General features: G+C 33.9%; 1 protein-coding gene across 7 annotated transcripts in view; it reads left to right on the plus strand.

Annotated features, from left to right (window-relative positions):
- Positions 1-22,019, plus strand: part of LOC127870624 (protein kinase C and casein kinase substrate in neurons protein 1-like) — a 91,884-nt gene extending 69,865 nt beyond the window's left edge. For 6 of the 7 annotated variants that reach the window (XM_052413116.1, XM_052413110.1, XM_052413113.1 and 3 more), the window contains exons 7-11: positions 5,762-5,882; positions 6,410-6,669; positions 14,025-14,126; positions 17,010-17,179; positions 17,724-22,019. In XM_052413116.1, the coding sequence (XP_052269076.1) occupies positions 5,762-5,882; positions 6,410-6,669; positions 14,025-14,126; positions 17,010-17,179; positions 17,724-17,836 (766 nt within the window). In that variant the 3' untranslated portion in view covers positions 17,837-22,019. The remainder of the gene's footprint in view (positions 1-5,761; positions 5,883-6,409; positions 6,670-14,024; positions 14,127-17,009; positions 17,180-17,723) is intronic. The other variant, XM_052413117.1, reaches the window with a different exon arrangement.
- The last annotated feature ends 658 nt before the right edge of the window (positions 22,020-22,677 follow it).

Genomic DNA, 22,677 nt, shown 5'->3' on the forward strand with positions numbered 1-22,677 from the left:
AACGCGTAATTGTAACAGGGCCACAATTTGTGTTGTTTGGGCATACAGGTAGTAGTTCGGAATTCCTTACACTGAACAGTGCTACATCCTTTGAATTGAGCACATACGCAGTGATGTAGCAAAAATTCAGAGGTTGTATATTGAATCAGCTTATTAAATATTCAAAAATATTCATGCGTGTATGTTGGTGTTATGTAAAAGTCACTCAGATGAAAACTGAGTAAAACAGCTACACCTAAAAGCGCATTAGTGCTCTATACCTATGTTTTTGTCAGCGTTGTTGACACCGTGTGAACTGCTCGGGTAATAAGTAAAGCATAAACAGCAATGTTTAAATACTTTTATTCCTCCATATACAAGATACGAAGATTATTATATATTTTGAAATTGTATATGGTGTCAAAAATCAAAAGTTTTGTACACGGAATGTCATTATGAATTTATATTCTTGGTGAGATAGTTATTTGATATTAGAAAAAATATTCATTTAATATGATGGTGAGTGCAAATTTTCTTTATATTAAGTTCTCATAACCATTTTCATCATATTTTTTATGCTTTCAGAACGTCCAAAAAGCATGTTGTTTTTAATTTGTCTAAGTTATTTTTATGAAATAATAAGGATGATAAAAAATGCACACAAAACTCGACCCGTGCGCTATGACACACACTTTCTAAAGTTGAATGGCGTGTGTTCATTTCAAACTTGCGATTGATTTTGAAAAATGAATTATGCAATAGAGAACATCTTCAGTACCTTCAGCGCTTTGATATTCCAATGTTGCCTATTTTGACTCCTTTAATATTTTGATTGTTTCTTATGTTGTTAGCTAAAAATCAATGCAGATTATAAATAGGTATGGTGAGAGGGGATATCCCTGTCTTACACCCTTTTTGATGTTAAAAAATCTTGAGAAATAACCATTGTTGGTGATACATGAATTTGCATTGCTATAAGATAATTTAACCCAATTTATAGTAGACTGACTGAACCCCATTGTTTCTAGACATTTGAACATAAAAGTGCGATCCAGGCTATCAAAGGCTTTTTGGAAGTCTGAAAAGAAAATGAGTCCAGGTTCATTATTGTCATTTACTTTGTCAATTATTTCATTTAAAATCCGTATATTTTCCCCAATATATCTCCCTTTGATAAATCCTGTTTGGTCATAATTGATTAATTTTTCAAGGAATATTTTTATTCTATTTGCAATCGATTTTGTCGCAATTTTGTAATCCACATTTAATAAAGACACGGGCTGCCAATTGTTTATGTATAAAATATCTTTTTCCTTTTTCTGCAACAGTGAATTAATACCTTGGTTTTGAAGTGGGGTTAAATGTCCATGTTGAAATGAAAAATTTAAGGAGTTAATTAAATACTTCTTGATATCATTCCAAAAAAGTTTGTAAAATTCAATGGTCAAACCGTCCGATCCTGGGCTCTTATTAATTTTCATTTTCTTTAAAGCATTGAAACATTCGTAATTTGTTAATTGTTCAGGATGTTTTGTTCTATCTTCATCTGACAGTTTTACAACATTTAAAAAAAAAAAAAAGGACTGTTGTCATCATAATTATGTAAGATATCAGGTGCATAAAGGCTTGTGTAATATTCTTTTATTTCTTTAAGTATCTTTACATGGTCATTTTCTATTGTATCATTTATCCTTAGTTGTTTTATCACCTTTTGTTCAGATCTTTTGGATTCAAAACTAGCAAAGAACTTTGTATTTTTTTTAGCCCCTTCAATCCATTCAGCTTTAGATCTTATTAGAAAACCTTTTATTATTAACCAGGTTTTCCGAAGGAAAAAACTGGTTATTAGATTGGCGAATGCGGGCGGGCTGGCTGGCTGGCTGGCTGGCGGGGTGGCTGGCGGGCTGGCGGGCTGGCGGAATAAGCTTGTCCGGGCCATAACTATGTCGTTCATTGTCAGATTTTAAAATCATTTGGCACATTTGTTCACCATCATTGGACGGTGTGTCGCGCGAAATAATTACGTCGATATCTCCAAGGTCAAGGTCACACTTTGAGTTCAAAGGTCAAAAATGGCCATAAATGAGCTTGTCCGAGCCATAACTATGTCGTTCATCGTCAGATTTTAAAATCATTTGGCACATTTGTTCACCATCATTGGACGGTGTGTCGCGCGAAATAATTACGTCGATATCTCCAAGGTCAAGGTCACACTTTGAGTTCAAAGGTCAAAAATGGCCATAAATGAGCTTGTCCTGGCCATAACTATGTCATTCATTGTGAGATTTTAAAATCATTTGGCACATTTGTTCACCATCATGGGACGGTGTGTCCCACAAAAGAATCACGTCAATATCTCCAATGTCAAGGTCGCCACGACTAAAAATAGATTTAAAAAAAAAAAAAAACTTACAAAGGGGGTTAATTTTTTTTGTTCATTTCAAAAGTTCAGTTTGAGTTTTCTCCCTTTATCAGATTTTTTTTCCACAATGAAAACCTGGTTTTGTGACAATTTTGTCCCTTGTTTTTTCTTGGCTTAATGCATTGTATTCATCTTTTTCTTTTTTGTAATTTTGCATAAGTATTGCATCGTTTGGGTTTCTTTCCAGTTGTTCCTCCATATTTCTTATGTTATTTTCTAGTTCTTTTTCAGTTTTAATATTTTGTTTCTTTTTGTTTGCCGCATATGTAATGCTGTCATCTCTGACCCTGCCTTTTTAAGAAGTTCCCATAATATATTTAAGAAATAATCCATGGGTAACCGGCTACTCCCTCATGGTTTAATTCCTACGCATCGGAACTCCATACTGTTGGTTATTACCGCAATTATCAACGGTTGCCCGTGGATTATTTCGATTCTAACACGATTTCATTTATAAGTTTTCCGCGATTTAAAGGTTATAAATGAGAATTATATTTACCAAACGTCCTCCACTTTTCCGCGAAAACGTGACGTCACCACAACAATTACAATCAAATGAAGTCGTCTTCATTCATAAAATGTGCGCGGACAATCAAAGTGACGTCACTTTAAACAACCGTTAGTATATCGGGGTAATAACCAACAGTAGTTTTTCTTCTTTGAAAACAAGTCACGTGCCGTGGTAGAATAAGATTTGCATCACTGTTGAAATAGACAACTTCTGTAATTGCATTTTTTATCTTTAATTTGTAATCTATGTCAAATAATATAGAGTTATTTAGCTTCAAGTAACCTGGACATCTTTCAATCAAATCAAAATGTATGTCTAGGATAACAATGGAATGGTCTGACTTGAAGCCAGTTTTTATTGAGCAGTTTCTAGCGTTATTTATTAGACAAGATGATATTAGAAAGTAGTCTAGTCGGGAAAAAATTTGGGGGTTAGTATGTGAATGCCAAGTAAATGCTGATTTGAAAGGATTAAAATTTCTGTAAATGTCAGATAAATCGTAATTATCTTTTATATAATTCACTTTAATTGAGTATTTATTTTTCCTAGTTGTCTTCCCATTAAACTTGTCTAACTTAAAATCTTGAACCACATTAAAATCTCCTCCTATTAGCAAAGAGTATTCATCTAGACTGGTAATTGTATTCACTAATGTATTAAAAAAACCAAGGTCGTCATTATTTGGGGCATATATGTTAATAAAAGCAATTTGAGAATTATATATTTTTACTTTTAGGACCTGTAGCCTTACTACACTGCAACTCCAATATATCGCGGTTGAAGGGATCCAAAGATCGCGACCGTGATATATCCGGTGCGCGATATAAATTTTCAAGTTATTTATCATGTTTATGTATGCATTAGCATAGTTTGGCAATCTCAAAACACACTATTTACTTACCATATTGATTTGTGTGTTACATCCATATGTTATTCATTGGTATAACACAAATCATTATTCCATGTAAGTATTTTGAAATGCATATAATTAAATTTGTAATCCGAAACACCATAGTCAAATGATATTTTTCAAGAAAGCATGCACAAATTAGACCCATTTACAAAATGACGTCATTCACCTCATGGAACGCATGGAAAGTTTGACAAACTGAGGGACATGATTCACCTCTCAATTAAAAGCAAATAATTTACACTGTATCTAAAGCGCAAAGATTGCTGAGATAGGTCAGTATTGACTTGTGACAATTACAGTTATAATTGTATACACCCTCATGTGTTTACTGGTTTTTCGGCAGTTCAAAGCAAATTCAATAGAGAATGGTTAACACCCAAAATGACCTGTGATGTTTGACAAGTTGGATTATTGTTTATAAAAGCAGTACACAGGTGCTAGAGTGGTGTACAATGAGAGCAAACAATCTGGTTAAAACTGGATTATGAATGTCGAATTAAACAGAAATAAAGGTGGGTGAAAAAAGGGTTAAATGAAACAGATTTTATCTCATCAAATTCTCAGATTTTAAAGCATGTTATTTAGAGATTATGCTCATCAGATTTTTGGGAGCCATAGCCGATTCGCGATATATTGGACAACGCGATATAACCGACCGTGATATATTGGAGTTGCAGTGTACTATAATTTCTTTATAATCGAGGATATGCATTTGTTGGTTGGGTTTAAATAGAATTCCGATGCCTAAGCTGTTTGTACTTTGTCCACTGCAAAAAACGTCCCCTCCCCATGCTTGAGCTCAGACAGCATTTAATTGTTTGTTATCATAATGCAGTTCTTGTAACATTGCTATATCAAGTGATTTTGTTTTAACCATGTAAAAACTTGTTCGCGTTTAATTTTGGCACCCAGCCCTTTGACATTAAATGTACAAATATTTAAGCTTGTCATGTTGTAATATCATTATGAGTGTCCACCTTTTCTTATATGGATATAGTAAAACCTTGTTGACACTCACGAGGCCACATTTATTGTCCAATCTTCATGAAATTTGGTCAGAAGATTGGTCTCAATGACATCTTGGATGAGTTCGAAAATAATTGTTTGCTTGAAAAAAAAATGGCTTCCAAGGGGCGGGGTATTTTTCCTTATATGGCTATAGTAAAATCTTGTTAACACTCTAGAGGTCACATTTACTGTCCGATCTTCTTGAAACTTGGTCAGAAGATTCATCCCGATAATATCTTGGAAGAGTTCAAAAATGATGCCGGTTTGTTGAAAAACATGGCTGCCAGGGGGCGGGGCATTTTTCCTTATATGGCTATAGCATAACCTTGTTAACACTCTAGAGGCAACATTTATTTTCCTATCTTCGTGGAACTTGGTCAGAAGATTTGTCCCAATAATATCTTGTTATCTCAGGTGAGTGACTTTTGGCCTTTCATGCCCTCTTGTTTTAATACTGGGATGTCAAAATCAATGGGTACAATTTATTATCAATTATGGGCGAATCAAATCAGGGTCACAGTGGACACTTGGAAGTTTGTGCATAGTCCTTGTTTGGCTATAGTTATAAGAAATGCTTAATTCTATCATGGTCTGTATTGCATTGGATAAATTTAAGATTGCATGCTGCATGCACAACCTATCGTGCTTGTTTAAAGCTGAATGTCACATGGAATAGCCTTTTTCTGTAGCAACAGTTACAAAGGACTGGTACATATTTGCTGTATTAGCTGTTCTTATTATGTTTGTCACACATCACTCGTTCCCCCAGTTCCTGAATTATGGATACTTTGATCTCATGGTCCCCACTATTTTCCTGATAGTCAACCTGAATCATTATGTTCCTGACCTCATTTCCTCATGTTTTTCACAATGTTCGTGACTGCTTGTTTGCCCATGCATTGGTCTCATGTTGGCCATGGTGTTGCAGCTATTCCCAGGTGTACACAGACCTCCACCACACCATCAGCAGCACAGACTCTGAGAAGGACCTGCGCTGGTGGTCTAATACGCACGGTGCCGACATGCCCATGAACTGGCCAGTCTTTGAGGTAAGTCACAGCCAATGCTGGTAATTGAAGTTCCGTGTCAACTGGAAGTTTGGACCAGTTGTTTCTAGGTAAAGAATATATTATGTTGGTCAATTGTATCCAAAATTGTAGTTTTGTTAAAAATATATCTGACATGACTTTGGCTTGTGCTTTATATGTTTTTATGGAATGAAAATGGTACTTAATTATCCAAATTATGAGTGAACATTTCCAGAACTTATTCCAGAACTTGGTCATTATTTTGTTGATTGATTGTGTGTGGTGGAGGTCCCTGGTTTTCTCCCCACTCAGGGAGATTCTGTCAAAAGACTAGATGTACTGGTTCATCCCAGCAAACTATTAAAAGTTTACCCATAAGCCTAAGGTGTTTGATAAAGCTAAAAATAAATATTTAAACTAATAAACACTGACACAGTATTATAAAAATCAACATTGATCTTGTAAACTATATTTTTAAGGTAACAAAAGCAATAATTAATTACAACCAGTCCCTTGAGTGTTTAATGCTTGACTTAGTTGATTCACAGGAATACTCACCTGACCTCAAACCCATACATGGTAAGGAGAAAAAGATGACCTCAACAGAGGGTATAACGATTACAAGTATCCGACAGAACCCTGACAACTTTGTGCCAAGCTCCAACCAGCGTGGCAACCGCGACTCTCAGTTGTCCCAGAAATCTCAGTCCTCGAACAACAACCCTGCGTACAGCAACTCCGTGCCCCAACCATCACCCCCGCAGGTCAAGGCCTCGTCACAATCTGTATCACAGCAGCCAACTGCAAGGTATGGCTGGTGGGCAGTGAAAGCTTCAGATTATTATTTCAATTTTAATTTATTATACCCCCATTACCATTGGTAATGGGGGCTATATAGGAGTCACTTTATTGGTCTGTCGGTCTGTCCCGAAATTTCATCCGATCTTCACCAAACTTGTTCACAAGTTGAATCTTGATGATGTATAGGTCAAGTATGAATATGGGTCATGCCGGGTCAAAAACTAGGTCACGGGGTCACTTAGTGTATTTTAAACCGAAAGTTTGTCCGGACCATAACTATGTCATTTATCCTTAGATTTTAAAATAACTTGGTACATTTGTTCACCATCATGGGATGGTGTGTCGCCTGAAAAAAGTACGTTGATATCTCCAAGGTCTAGGTCACACTTGGAGTTCAAGGGTCAAATGCTTGTCCGGGCCATAACTTTATCATTTATTGTGAGATTTTAAAATCATTTGGCAAATTTGTTCACCATCACGGGACGGTGTCTGGCGTGAAAGAATTACGTCGATATCTTGAAGGTCAAGGTCACACTTTGAGTTCAAAGATTAAAAATGGCCATAAATGAGCTTGCCTGGGTCAAGGCGACACTTTGAGTTCAAAGGTCAAAAATGGCCATAAATGAGCTTGTCGGGCCATAACTATGTCGTTCATGGTGAGATTTTAAAATCATTTGGCATATTTGTTTACCATAATTGTACGGTGTGTTGTGCGAAAGAATTACGTCGATAACTCCATGGTCAAGGTCACACTTTGAATTCAAAGGTCAAAAATGGCCATAAATGAGCTTGTCCGGGCTATAACTATGTTGTTAATTGTGAGATTTTAAAAACATTTGGCACATTTGTTCACCATTATTGGACGAAGTGTCGCGCCAAAGAATTACGTCGATATCTGCAACGTTAAGGTCACACTGTGAGTTCAAATGTCAAAAATGGCCATTAATGATCTTTTCTGGGCCATAACTATGTCATATATTGTGAGATTTTAAAAATACCTGGTACATTTGTTAACAATCATTAGACGATGTGTCATGCAAAAGAATTATGTCGATAACTCCAATGTCTAGGTCACACTTGGAGTTAAAAAGTAAAAAAATGGCCATAAATTTGGACAGCATGTCATGCGAAAGAATTCAAGAGTTCAAAGGTCGAAATGGCCATAAATGATAATGGCATTATAATTCTTAAAAATCTCCATAAATTTGATACTCTTGTTTTGTGAAGACAGCATGCAAAATAGTCTGTGTCAATGCGGCACGTGGGGGTATACGTCACGAATGTGACAAAGCTCTAGTTTTAAATGAATTGCGTTAGAAGTCTGAGGCTGATTGCAACAAAAATTAAAGGAGTTAACACAACAGCCAGACTCTAGATGAATTTTAAGGACTTCACGAAGTACATCAAAGTGAGCTTGGTGACTATGGGCCTTGGATTACTTTGATAACTGTAGACCAGTATACCTTGGAGTGTAGTATTTCTTCAGATGTTCTATTCAATTAAGGTCGCCTATAGATATTCAACACTTAACATTGAATTATATGAAAACACCAAACATCAGACATGTCTCATTTAGCACTTGTCTCCCTGCCTTGAAAGGTCAAGGGCATACTTTAGAGGTCTAAAGTCAATTTTTGCCAAAAAACACCTCGTCTGGATTGTAACTTTGCCTTTTATCATGCATTTCCAAATAACCTATCACATATAGCCAACATGAGGCGGCGGAGTTGTGTGTGTATCAACCGCTTCCCTACCTCATTGAATGGCTTGATAGTTTTGCCATCCTTTTGTTAGTTGTTACATATTGTATGGTCAAATGTGTTTTAAACTGGAACAGAATAGCCATATGTTTAATTAGAACAAGATAGCCATCATAGATCATGTCATTTAAAATAAATAAGATGAAATAAACCCCTATTCAAAAATGAATAACACAAATCAATTGTCCGTTTGTTTATTTTATTGAAGCTCATGCTGAGTTTAAACGGCCTACAAATCTTCATGTGTTTGTGGTATTATCTGTTTCTTGGTACAATCTAGATTCTTTGCTAACTTAGTTAAGGGGCACTATTAAATGATGTCATAATCAAATTATGTCAACATATTGTGTCATCTGTTCTAATGAAGACCATGAGGACTAGGGCTACATGAAAAATATTGTTTTAACATATTTTACCAAGAATACTATATTAATCTAAACTGAGTTTTTGTTTAATCTGAATATATACTTTTCTATTGATTTTCACTATTGGTAATATGAATTCATATAAACTTGTTATCAAATATTATTTATAAAATGAATTTTTTGATATTTTTTGGTGTGGATAGCTGTAATCAAACTACAATGTAAATATACCTAGCCAAACATAATTATCCACCGCCATCAGCGGAGGGATATTGTTTTGGCATTGTCCGTCCGACCGCAGCCATATCTTGGAAGTGCTTTTGCGGATTTTATTGAAACTTGGTATGACTATATATATGGATAAGGGGATGATGCACGCCAAATGGCATTGTACACCATCTGTTAATAACAGCGTTATGGCCCTTTGTTTCTTGAAAAAATGCTTTTTTGAGTGTCACATATAACATTTTTGTGTCCAGAAGCATATTGGCCGGAGATATCAATTCAATGAATTTGCTTGTTTTGTCTTACTACAAAATGGACGCCACTTTGGATAATTTGTCCATAACTGGAGCTACAGTCAAAATTCTGTTTTCATATCAAGATTAGAGCATCAAACTGTTGTACTTGGTGAACATTTCTGTATAAGATACAATAATGGTACACCAAATCCTCTTTCTTTATTTAGATACCTACTCAATGTTTTCTTGACCTGGATTTCATCCACAGTGTATGCTTTCCTTATCATTGCAGCTTTTTTGATCCTAACTATGGCTGGGGGTAAAATAGTTCTACACATGATAGATGTTTTGTGGTCTAATATAGTCACTGGTGTGTCATCACATGGAAACAATCTAGCACATATATGGACGGAGTGGCAAAATTACTTATTGGCTTAGTCATACATCTTGAAAAATCTATTTGTTAGATGTCAGTATAGCAGCTATATATAATAGCAATGTCTGTCAAATTTTCAGATGTCCATACATTGTCTAGGACAATAAGACAATTGATTTTGCCATCCATTTATATCCTAAAAAGCAATTAACACAGTATCATTTGTTAACATTAACTTATTCAATGGTGTAAAAAATATCTGAAAACTGATTAATTTGAGTTGTTTTATTTTTACTTTTGTGATATTTTTATACCAAAATTTGGCATTAAAATAATCTGTATTTATGCATTCTGGCATAGGTTTTTGCTCATAATTCCTGCATAAAGAATTGTTCTGTTAAAAAGAGATTCAGTGAAAATTGTATTTTAAATGAGCAATGCTCTGTGAAAAGGGGGTTTAATGCATGTGCGTAAAGTGTCGTCCCAGATTAGCCTGAGCAGTCCGTACAGGCTCATGAGGGATGACACTTTCCACTTTAACTGGATTATTGCCAAGAAGAGACTCTTTAAACGTGAAAAAAAGCGGAAAGTTTTGTCCCTGATTAGCCTGTGCAGACTGGGACAACTCTTTACGCACATGCATTAAATCCTCTTTTCACAGGGCACAGCCCAAATTCAATATTATAATGGTAATCAGACAGGGCTTGATTGGTTCCATATTGTTTTCATTTAAAGGATGTGTGATAGTCATTGTGTGTTTTGTTTCAATGTTTTCATTTAACACCATGTCGGTTGCACTTTGATACTGTGCTGAAAGTGAGTATTTTATGTTAGTTTTTTTGTCTAGCTTGGTCAGAACTATTTACTAGAGATAAAGATGTATAGATTCAATATTTTTATTTGTAGCTTACCTGAGCAAAAACAGCTCAAGGCAAGATACTGTGGTCACTCAATATACGGCAATGTGCGTCATCTGTCGCCAACTTTTGGCTCACTACCACTCAGGAGGCTTCATGTTTTGCCCCAAAGGGATGCATATTTGTGTCATGTTCTGAGAAAACTGGGCTTAATGCATGTGCGTAAAGTGTCATCCCAGATTAGCCTGTGCAGTTCACACAGGCTAATCAGGGACGACACTTTCCGCTTGTATGGTATTTTTAGTTTCAAGGAAGTCCGTCTTTACTGAAAATCAAGTTTAGGCTGTTTATGTTTATCTGGGACGACACTTTACGCACATGCATTAAGCCCAGTTTTCTCGAACACGACTCATTTAATCACATTGACTGTCCTTCAATTGTAATTCTGTCCTGCTTCGCGTGGGGAGCATAACTCAGGGATTCATTGAAATTTCATAAAATGAAAGAGGGCATGAAGGGGCAGGGTAGAGTGCAAGAACCATAATTATTTCATCAATATTTACATACTTATTGCCAGGGGTACAATTTTCTTGTGAAGAGTGCAACTACCTTTAGCATTTAGGGTATTTAAATGAAACTTTGTACATTGATATAGGTCATTTAGTGGAAGTGCAGAGTCCTAGAACCTTAACTCTTGGTTACGAGTGTTAATACTTGAAAAACCTTGTTACCATTCTAGACGCACGATTTATGACTAAATTGTGATCAAACTTTGTAAAAAAAATTATCTTGAAAATATCTATTCTGAGTTTTAATCTGGGTCATGTGGGTTTAAAAACAAGGTCACTAGGTCAATTCTATGAAGAATCTTGTTGCCACTATAGATACCTCAATTATAACTACGATGAAAGTAGCTCTGAATATTTATCTTGACAATACAGAATCCATGTTTGAATCCGTATCAGGCGGAGTAAAAAACAAAATATAAAAGTTGAGTCTTTGACAATTGGTTCATCTTGCACTCAGGTGAGCAAGGCAGCACCATTGTGGCCCTCTTGTTTTATGAAATTATTAAATTCATACTTTCTTTGTATTTTGTGACAATTGACTCGAAATAAGTTTGTCAAATTCAGGTAGATGTAGAAGTTATCTCAGATATTTATTGTTTAGTTTCATAAATTCATCATTCCCGTATACCATCATCACTTAATCATTAAATGATTATTAGTCACTCTAATATCTGGGCTCATCTCTATTTCCAATACATGTATTTGTCTTTATTATAATGCAAGTCATTTTTCTTTCAGAAGAAAGGGATTTCATTTCCATAAATCATTTCAATTTTCATAATATTTCTTCTGTTGATATTATACTCAGATGATACTTATTGTCCCCTACCGGCGATAACTTTAAAAGTTCTTAATATTTTTTTTATGAAACTTGAAACATGGATAGATGGCAATATGGAGATTATGCACGTCATTTCATTTTGTTCCTACATCAAAAATTCTGGTTTCTATGGCAACAAATATAAAAATAAAAAATCCAAAAAAAATCTGACAATGGTGGAGTTTTACCAGTAGGGGACCATATTGCTTGACAATAGTCTTGTTAATAATACAGTTTGCTGCCTTGAAATAATGCTATATTTTTTCAAAATTTTTTGATCTCCACAAAAATGCTGTCAAAGACTCCCATTTATATCTACGTGTGAACCTGTAAGTCATGCAGTTTACTAAATACCCTGCGGAAAAGTTCACGGTTAAACCATGTTCCAAACATGTTTCAAACATGCTCATTCATGTTTGAAACATGTCCATAAAACATGTTCCGACTCTCATTTTACCATGATAAAACCATGTTTGAAACATGGTCGATCACGTTTGTGCAAAGGACATCATGACCAGAACATGTTTGATCATGGTCAACAAAGGCTATGATATTGCAATGATATGACAATGAACAATTGTCATCGAAATGACAATGTTTTGACCACGTTCTTAACATGTTCTGGCCCTGATTTGAGCATTATATAACCATGTTTGAAACATGGTCGATCATGTTTATAAAAATGCCACCATGACCAGAACATGTTGGATCATGGTCAACAAATGCTATGATATGGCAAAGTAATGACAATGAAAAAATGCCATCAAAATGACCATGTTTTGATCATGTTTTTGCAAATACGAAATAGCCATGTTCTGACCATGGTTTGGTGTTGTTATGTAATTAAAATGACTATCATGATGGTCCTCGTTAAAATCAGGGTCAAAACAAATGTGTTTTGTATTCAAATCATTATGTTATGACCTTGAACTGGCTTTGTTTGACTAGGACATTGTTCCACTCAGAACTTGTAACATGGAATGCTCTAAAATAAAAAAATAAAATTTAGTGGTAATGTTATTATGCATTTTTAATACCACAAAACAAAAAAGAAATGTTATTGGTGGGTAACTTACAGTTTCTCTGGTTCTGCCCTGACCCATAAATGTATCCTGTTGTGATTGACTACAAATCTTTCACATGTCTTCCACTTGCTTGAAGCTTTTCTAATAAATCAATATTTGAAATCACGTATGCTATTTATAATCAATTTCCTGTCACTTTAATGGAACCTTATGTTTATTTGTGTGTATTTTCTAAGCTCATTTCAACTGAATGAAAGAGATTGAAACTTCCAGTAAACAGTTGGTCAATCTGGCCCGCCATTTTCATTTAAAGCTAGAATGTACGAGTGGTTTCGAATTTTCATTTAAAGCTAGATTGTATCTGGAGTTTCAAATTCATCAAAATTATTTTTTAGAAGAAATGTCATGCATGTTTACTTATAACATATGGTTTCAAAATTAATTTCATAAATATTTTCAGTATCAAAAGCTAACTTGACCGTTTTTTTAATATTTGTTTTGCACCAAAATGCTACTTCCTGTCCACTAAAGAACTGACTATGATAATCAATGATATGGACATGGTCAAAACATTGTCATTTTAGAGACGGGTTTGTTTTGCTCATGAAGTGACCATGTTCTGCACAATTGACTTAACTGACTATGATGATCACTGATATGGACATGGTCAGAACAAGGTTGCAACATGGTCATTTTAAAATACCGGTATCATTGTTATGACTTTGAAGTGACCATAATCTAGATATTCAACATAACCTGTCCATGATTTGGACATGGTCAATACATGGTTAAAATATGGTCATTTCATCGCCTTGGATTTCTATAATGGTCAAACATTACCATTTCATTGCTGACCATGGTCCAGACATGGCCATCCATGATATGGCAATGGTAATTTCTGCAGGGTACTTATTTACCACTGTCTTGATTTGTGTAAGCAGACCGTATAAATAATCTTGCATAAAATGTCTTCTCTTTTAGAAAATTTCTATCTCAATGAGCTCTGTATTCTTTACTATTTTTTATAAATAAAATAATTTTCCTCATGCTATTTTGATGATGTCTCTATTTTGTTTTCTAGGCAGGTCTTATTCTTATATAACACTGTTCTCTTGGCCATGTTTTCTAGGCAGATCTCATATGACGATTCTTTAAATCCATTTGGTGGTGAAAACCCCTCTCCGACTGCTGAGAGCTCAATTTCAAATGCCAACACTAGTAATAGCGAGAAGTAAACATGTTATTGAATGTTTTCTTTTTTCGGAATGCCTTTGTAATCATACTCATATTACCCTGATACATTTGTATTGACAGTTTGGCTCACTCAATAATTTTGGAGATATTGTACATTTAAGAGAAACATATGGCAGTTTTGAGGTTTTTTTTAAGGATCCAGTCCCATAACAATATTGTGTATGAGAAGTACACTAACATGTAGATAAAGATTTTGTGTACAATTTTGAGGAATTTTGAACAATATTGAAGCTTTTTGTTTATGATATATATTTTTATTTAAATGCTTTCATAATAATAACACTCAATGGGACTGTACTGACATAACAGATGCGTTTGGCGTAAATTTGTGAAAGGTGATATGATTTAAATTCCTAAAAGCATTGTGTAGGATATGTATCACAGATGGTAAACAAAACATTGATATAATTGCATTATGTATGTATAGCATTTAAATATGGTATGCTATACATTTATTAAAAACTGTATGTAATTATAGGCACTATAAATTTACTTAATTTCTCATATGAAAAAGATTGTATGAGCCAAACTACAGTCTTGAAATAATCAATTTATGTTAGGTTACTAAACTATCCATCTGTTCTGCATTTGTGCATATGTCATGTATGATGTTACCCTTTATTATATTTCAACAATATTTCAAGTGAGATCACAAAGCTCTGCTTTTACTAATGTTCACATTGTGAACACAGGTCATAAATTTAGATAGCAGCCTGGCTCCACAACTTTTAAGACCTTGATCTGAGTCTCAATAGAAAATATTGGCTGATATATATAAAAATCAAATCTCATGTTGGGTAAAATATATCATAGAGACTGTACATTAGATCGAGGCTGGTATGACTATTAAGCCATTCTGAGACTTATCATGAACTTTAACTACATGTACTGATAAATCAGGATGGTTTTAACAGTCACAAGTTCAATTTGATTTCCTCAATGAAAAGACTGAACTTAACCCTTTCCCACTTAGAAGCTTAGAGACTGTAAATGGCTATATGCAAACAGCATAAAACCTGAACGGCCTGTTAACTCGCAGACTGTTCAGGTTTTATGCTGTTTGCTGCTCATAAGTATCTAAGGGTTGGAAATGAAGCCTTTAAAACTTGAATCTAGTAAAAAAGGTCTTAAATTAAATTAAATTTCTAAGGGACCACAAATGCATCCAAATACGTATCAAAGTGGGAAAAGGCAAAGACTGTTTGAAGTTGTAGAGCCTGGTGTAGTGTATGGAGCACGTTTGTGATGTTATCTCCAGTGTTAATTCTGTGAATTATGCATTCCATTTTTTGAAATATTAAAGCAAGTGAAAGTTACTTTGTGCTGCCCATAGATTGCTTCAATGTCAAGGACAAATCACTGTATGGTTTAATAGTGATAAGTTTTTTTTCATATAAACCATTGAATCTTATCTCATCCATATGTAATCTTTTCTTGCATCGTTCATACAAATGTAGTATTACGCATTGTGACCTATTATTTCAGAGCATGTTTTGTTTGTTTATTATTGTTGTCATTTTGTTTTCTAATAAGAATAAGTTTGCATGTATTTTTTTGTGCCAGTCTCTTTATTGGACATTTTCTGCAGACACCTTTTGCAGGTGATGTAGTTGTTCTACAAGAATCACATCTTAAAACAAAATTTCTCTTAATACATGTTGAAATAAAATAGTGGATAAGGCTAATATTCTTCTAATTTGCGCCAGACACCTCAGAGTAATTTTTCCTTTATTTATGCAACATTGTCCATTTAATCTTCACCAAACTTTTCCCAAATTATGTTGGCTTGAAATGGAGGCCAAGTTTGAGACCCAGCCAGGCGCTTCAGAGTTATTGATGCGTGTAAATACAAAAAGTGCTAAATTTGTAGTTTCACCTCTCTGCACTCATTCTATTTTTACAAAATTCTCGCCTAACTTTCATAATTTGGGGATCATTTTTACTACAGACGTACATTTCTGTTTATGACCTTGTTTGTGATGCAACATAGTTTTCCAGATGCGATTTCGATTTTATTTATTTGCTTCATTATAAGTTCATAGTTAAATTCCTTGAATTCATACAAATATGTACCTGATTTCATATTTATAAAAAAGAACAATTGGAACTTATAAGAAAATGGTTTTCCTTCATGAAATGCCTTTGAACTCCCGTTGTTTTAATTAAACATAATTTTGTGGATAAAAAGCTCGTCTTAAAACAGAAAATAATAGATTTCACAAAGACAACATTACTCAGAAAGTTTACATTACCAGAATGTAGAAAGTAACATACAGAGAATTTGTAATACAGGTCTATTTATATTTAAATACTTTCAGTTTTAATGACATTCCAATTAATGCCAAAGCAAGTTTCAGTACTGCAGGAAAGTAACAAAAATACATGCTTGATTGATGCTCATTAATAAACACAGTAAATAATTGCATTAACAGCATAAGATGTTAATGGCATGATATGTTAACATGGCTACATGTAAAAGCATGATAGGAAAATAATGCAAGCACACTCATGCACGCAATTTTTGCAGGATGTAAGAGACTTTAACATTACGTTTTTGTCATTAAAATAAGTTATTGAATTGAGAACCCATTGAAAATTCATATACAGTTTTTTTTAAATAAAACTGTGTTTGTTTACTCTTTTATTTGTTGTTTTTCATCCTCCAAAAAAAAGTAATCAATATTTGATATATTGTTCATATATTGCATAAAATTAAGTGCAGTGAAAGTATTTTCATGACTTATTTTTTTTACTGAAAACAGTTTTCCAAGCGTCTGTGTTTGGTACCTCATTCTGTTATTACAAAGTAGTGTGAGTCCACTCATTTCCATGACTCATATATTTTCTCTCAATTTTGCAGCCAATCCAGTGTGGCAAACCCTTTTGGTGATGGAGATGATGAGGATGAGCAGGTATCCAACTCTGGCTCGGGTGTAGGGAGTGAGACCATGGGCTCTGTGATGTCTGTGCCAGCGCGTGTTGTGTATGACTACAAGGCTGAGGAAGATGATGAGATTAGCGCTGAGGCCGGTATGTCTCATTGGTGTCTGTCATAGAGCAGGGGAGATAAATGTTAAGGAACAGGAGAGGTGATTGTTGGTGAACAGGGAGATGAATGTGTAGGGAAAAGGGTGGTGAAATGTTGAGATTAATGATAAAGAGTTAATTATCAGACAAACAAGGGAACAGATGAGATTAATGGTGGAACATTGGATATAGATGTTTGAAACTTTATTTATTGGGTATTATTTACTAAGTGATTAATTTTGGTAGAAATATTTGCACAATTGTTTAAAAAAAAGAATAGTATATTAGAGCTTGCCAGGAACTAATGGACTAATAATTGCATCTGTTTTAATTGATGTTAAACTGTTTGTATCATCTTAAGCTTTAGCGTTTCAGGCTAGATTATTAGTTTTCTACTATATGGATATACAACTTTAGGATTATATCTTTAACCTTTAACCAAAGTGTTTCTAGTTTGTTATCCTATTAAACTTTAAATCTCTCTTTAAAAGAATGCTTGATTCCTGTTGTATTTACAATAATTAACAAGTGCATGTTTGTTGTCCAGGTGAGGTGATCACACGGCTGTCAGAGCAGGATGACATGGGCTGGGTGAAGGCGAGGACTAAAGACGGACGCGAGGGGCTGATCCCCTACGGCTATGTGGAGGACATTGAATGAGGGGACCCACTGTGTTATACCACCAGCATTTTGATCAGCACATCTTCCTTAAGTCTACGCGATTGACTGTCTCTTTGAAAGACGGTCAGGTGCTGTTCCTCTGTTTATAGCTGACTCTTCATGGATTGGTTAAGAAATATGTGTTTTGTAGTTACTGTTAAATGTTGTTGTTAAACTTGAGACTTGTCGTTATTTACATAAAATAAAAGCATATAAATTTGAGCTGGTGAGAAATCTAAGCAATATGTATGTATAAATAAGACACCACGAAACCTGTCAGCACCCTATATGAACACCTGTCAGACAATTGGTGATGCAACACACGTTTGCACAACCTCCTTGTCTTGCTTTTTCTTTGTACTATTATGATGCTGGACATACAGAGGGATAATATGAAATTTGCAGCAAGACTTCGAATTTTTGTCAGGCATGTTCAATGCTTCCATTACCAGCTTTATCTTATGAAACAGGGTTAATTTCTTACTTTTCCATCTAATTCTACTGGCATCTAAGGTATGTAATATATCCATTTTACATCAGATTGGCAAAATGTTCAAATATGGGGATCTTGCTGTTAAGGTATAGGATTGGCTAATGTTAGGTCAATTTAAAATGTCTCTTATGAAACAAAGTTATTTATCTGCCTACTGGTATGTTTTGTTTAACTCCATGCCCTGGAATACCAGTGAAGAAGGTCTTGGATCATGAGATTAGCAATGGAATAATTATGTGAAACACTTAGAGGAAAATACTTTTGAAATGAGCTGTAATATGTTATATTATGGGCTTGATGCAATTGAGAATATTGCAGCAATACTGATAACATTTTACTAATAAATTAACATGGTAGATGCATTTAAAAGAATGTGCTGACAACATACGAGTACTTTTGTATGGTTAAGGTGTAGACTATTATAGTTGTGGCAGCTTGAATGTTTTAAGTGAATGGGAGGGTGGATGCCACAATATATTTCTGTTAGCCAGGTGGTCTAGAGGTTTGAAATATGTCGGGACTTGGGTTTGGGACACTAAATGTGAAACATATCCACCTGTCTTACATTTTTGTTTGTGATGCATTGCTGGCACACTCAATAGTTCAACATTATGAACTATTTGATAATTTAAAGTGCTTTTCTGTTATCTGGTAGATTACTTGAATTATCAGTGCTGGTTTATTTATGTGTACATTACAGTGTAAAATATAAATCAGCTTTTTTACGTTCAAAATGCATTAATTGTCTAAACATGTATTAAATCGGGTCAATATTCATATAAAATTTAGATTTTATACAATTTGTTATATATTTGTTTCATATAAATTGTATATTTTATGTCATTTATTTACAAACATTAGTATATTCCTAAAATTGTACATTCTGTAAATTAACATTTGTGTGTAATGTGTAGAAGATAACATCAATATATTTTATTTCAAGAGTAAAACAAGTTGGTATTTTTTACTCAGTGAATCTTACAAAAGTAAATAAGAAAGCAAAAAGTGTTGGAAAATTGTTAGTTTTTTTCTTGTTCTTTGTACCTTAAAAGTAATAACTAGTAGGATAACTGTGTTTTAATCGTTCATGTTTTCTTTAAATCATAACCATATAAAATATATCAGAATACATGTAAATACAAAGCACTATCTTTACTAACGGTTGCTATTTATTTCTATAGGCATATACTGATTTAATATGTGTCTTGTTCTGACAAAACTGGGCATAATGCATGTGCGTAAAGTGCCGTCCCAGATTAGCCTGTGCAGTCCACACAGGCTAATCAGGGATGACACTTTCCGCTTAAACTTTATTTTCGGTAACAAGGGACTTCCTTCAAACTAAAAATACCATAAAAGCAGAAAGTGTTGTCCCTGATTAGCCTGTGCGGACTGCACTTTACGCACAAGCATTAAGCCCAGTTTTCTCAGAACAAGACACATATGTATTCTGTATATGTAAAATACTCACTCATAGCTGTGCTGTATATTTTAGCTTGTAAACTAAAATGATTTGGATTGTTCACGATGCCAAAATGCCTTCATATCAAAAGTATCTGCTTAATAGTATACTGAGAAAACTGGGCTTAATGCTTGTGCGTAAAGTTAATAATACTGTTTTATCAGATACCCATATCTCTAGCATTTTTGACTGTTATATTGCGCTGTTAAAAAGAAACATTCATTCAAATGTGCACTTTACCATGGATACTAATCAGTGAAATTCTGTTTATTTTCTTTGAAGTATTTGTTAAGTACTTGAGTAGTTTAAAGAATATTGCTCACTCTGTGGAATATTTATTATATAAACTGAACCAAACAAGCATGGTTTGAAAAAATAGTGAAAAGTGCAACATTAATTTGTGTTATTCTGTTGTCAGTTCTAATAGCTATTTTTGTATTGCGTCAATATTGCATGTTCATTAATGTATATATGCTGCAGACTTTGGAGTTCTAATGTTGACACAAACATGTTAAAAATGGCATTATTAAGATGCAGATTTTCTCTTTATTGAATTTTTGCCACATTGTTACCATAGTACGCTGCTGGAAGATTGTTGACAATATTAATAATTTGGAACAAAAACCATCTGCTTGTACAACTGATATTGTATACAAGACTTTCATTTTAGTACAACAGGTTTTTTAGTTAAGTCCTGATGATTGCCATCATTTATGTCCCTTAAGGTAAATATTTTATCGAAAACTATTTCAATATCTAGTACATATTCATGTCAAATACCAAATCAAGGTATTAAGTATTTTCCTTCCGTGAAAAGTTGGATGCAATGTTTTGTCCCGCTAGTTGTATTTTGTCTGCACTTCTTTGTGCTTATGTAAATAGTTGTGTGAACATAACATATATATGTGTATCTGATATTTGTTCTGTATGCCACTGTGTATGCATATATAAATTGTGATTTACAGACTTATATATATATAAGTCTGTAGCAAGTTTGTTTACATAAATAATACTGTAGTTACTATAATAGGACATATATCTGTTATGATTTGATTAGAAAAATATGCACACAATATTGTGGTACTGTTCTTGGCATTTTCTGTCAATTACAAACAGTTGTGTTTAATGTTTGTTAGGGTATGTGATGTTTCAAGTGTATTATTCTATTTTTTATAGGAACTTGTATAAATATTCAAATGTATATATACAACATAAATATACATTATTTAATTATATTGTTTTCAAAGTGTATTTGAATAACACATTTTATTTTGTATTAAAAACAGAGGTAGTTTCTTTCCTGCAACAAATTTAAGCTGATTGCTAATTTCCATGTTTGTAACAAGGTCCAACAAAATCATAAATGGGTTTATGCAGTTAACTACCAAGATTTGTTTCCATATTGGTCATTAAGGGACTTTTGGAAATCTGGCTTCTCCTACTGTTTTGAAACCAGGACAGCTGGGCATGACTTGGTAGAGAGCTTGACTTCCCAGTCAAGCTCAAATTGACATAATTTTTAGAGTGACTTACAAGCCAGGAAGATTAAATGCAAGCTGAACCCTGCCAGTTAAAATGTGCCAAGATATTATTTATATTGTCATTATCAGGATATTCCTGATTTAAGTAACACAGTTTGCATTAACTGGCATGAGTATATGCGGAAAATATAAATATAGAGTTTCTTGGTCCAACTGTGACAAACATTGTTGACAAAATGTACTTGTATTTTCTAGATATCTCTGCCAGCATGATGTTTTAAATTTCTTAATAAGTAGACATAAAAATATTTTTGCTAGGTCAGTTATATGCAAAATATTACATTTTGGCAGTGTGGTCTTAAATGTTTTCTTCATTAAAATCCCCTTAAGTACTTTATGGAAGAAGGTTGTGTCTTAAAACAATTTGAAGACAATTTCAAATTTCTATCTCTAATCCTTTAATGAATTCTTTAAATTTAATGCCAAAGCTCGGTCTGTCTCTAGAAGTATGTTTCAATTTTTATATCGTCTTGAACAATAATCAGTGTGTTTAACATATCTATACTAAATGCGTGTATTTAAGTGGAATGCATGTTCAATTTCTGTTAAAGTGAATACCAGTTTGGTATTAATCATTTCATTAATTGTTATTGTTGTATATAGTGTAATCACGGGAATATAGATTATATAAGTTATTCATTTATTCAGCAATTTATTTCATTAATAATAAATTACCAGTAAATACGTGGAGTAGAGTTATTAATTTATTTGATGTTGACTTTCAAGTGACAATAACTATCAGTTTGGTGACCTACTTTGAATTCTGTTGGTTGTAGAGGGGCCTGTAGCAGTCACACCATCAGTTGTGCATAAAGTTTCCATTTTATATGCCCCCGGATCGAATGATCGGGGGCATATTGTTTTTGGCCTTTCTGTCTGTCATTCTGTCCCAAAACTTTAACCTTGGTTAAAGTTTTGCGATAACTTTTGCAATCTTGATAGTAACTTGATATTTGGCATGCATGTGTATCTCATGAAGCTGCACATTTTGAGTGGTGAAAGGTCAAGGACATCCTTCAAGGTCAAAAGTAAAAAAATACAATCCAAGGGAAGTTATAAGCTTTAAAAGGGAGATATTTTCTAAACCTGCCAAATGATATATCGAAATATTATTTCAAAGCAATAGGGGGCATTGTATTTCTGACAAACACATCTCTTGTTTACTAAAAGCTTGCAGATATTTACCTGATTTTTGGTGTGAGTTTAACTGCATGACTTAAAGATTAAGGTTTAGGTTCCTTTCTGTCCATTGATTTTTGACGAAGTAACGGTCCTTGGACTTTAAATGTTCTATACAATAACAGTTTTCCAAACTTTTTTCTTTGGTGTGTAAGTCTACCTACAT

The sequence above is a fragment of the Dreissena polymorpha genome, chromosome 1 (assembly GCF_020536995.1).
Source record: "Dreissena polymorpha isolate Duluth1 chromosome 1, UMN_Dpol_1.0, whole genome shotgun sequence".
Classification (NCBI taxonomy): domain Eukaryota; kingdom Metazoa; phylum Mollusca; class Bivalvia; order Myida; family Dreissenidae; genus Dreissena; species Dreissena polymorpha.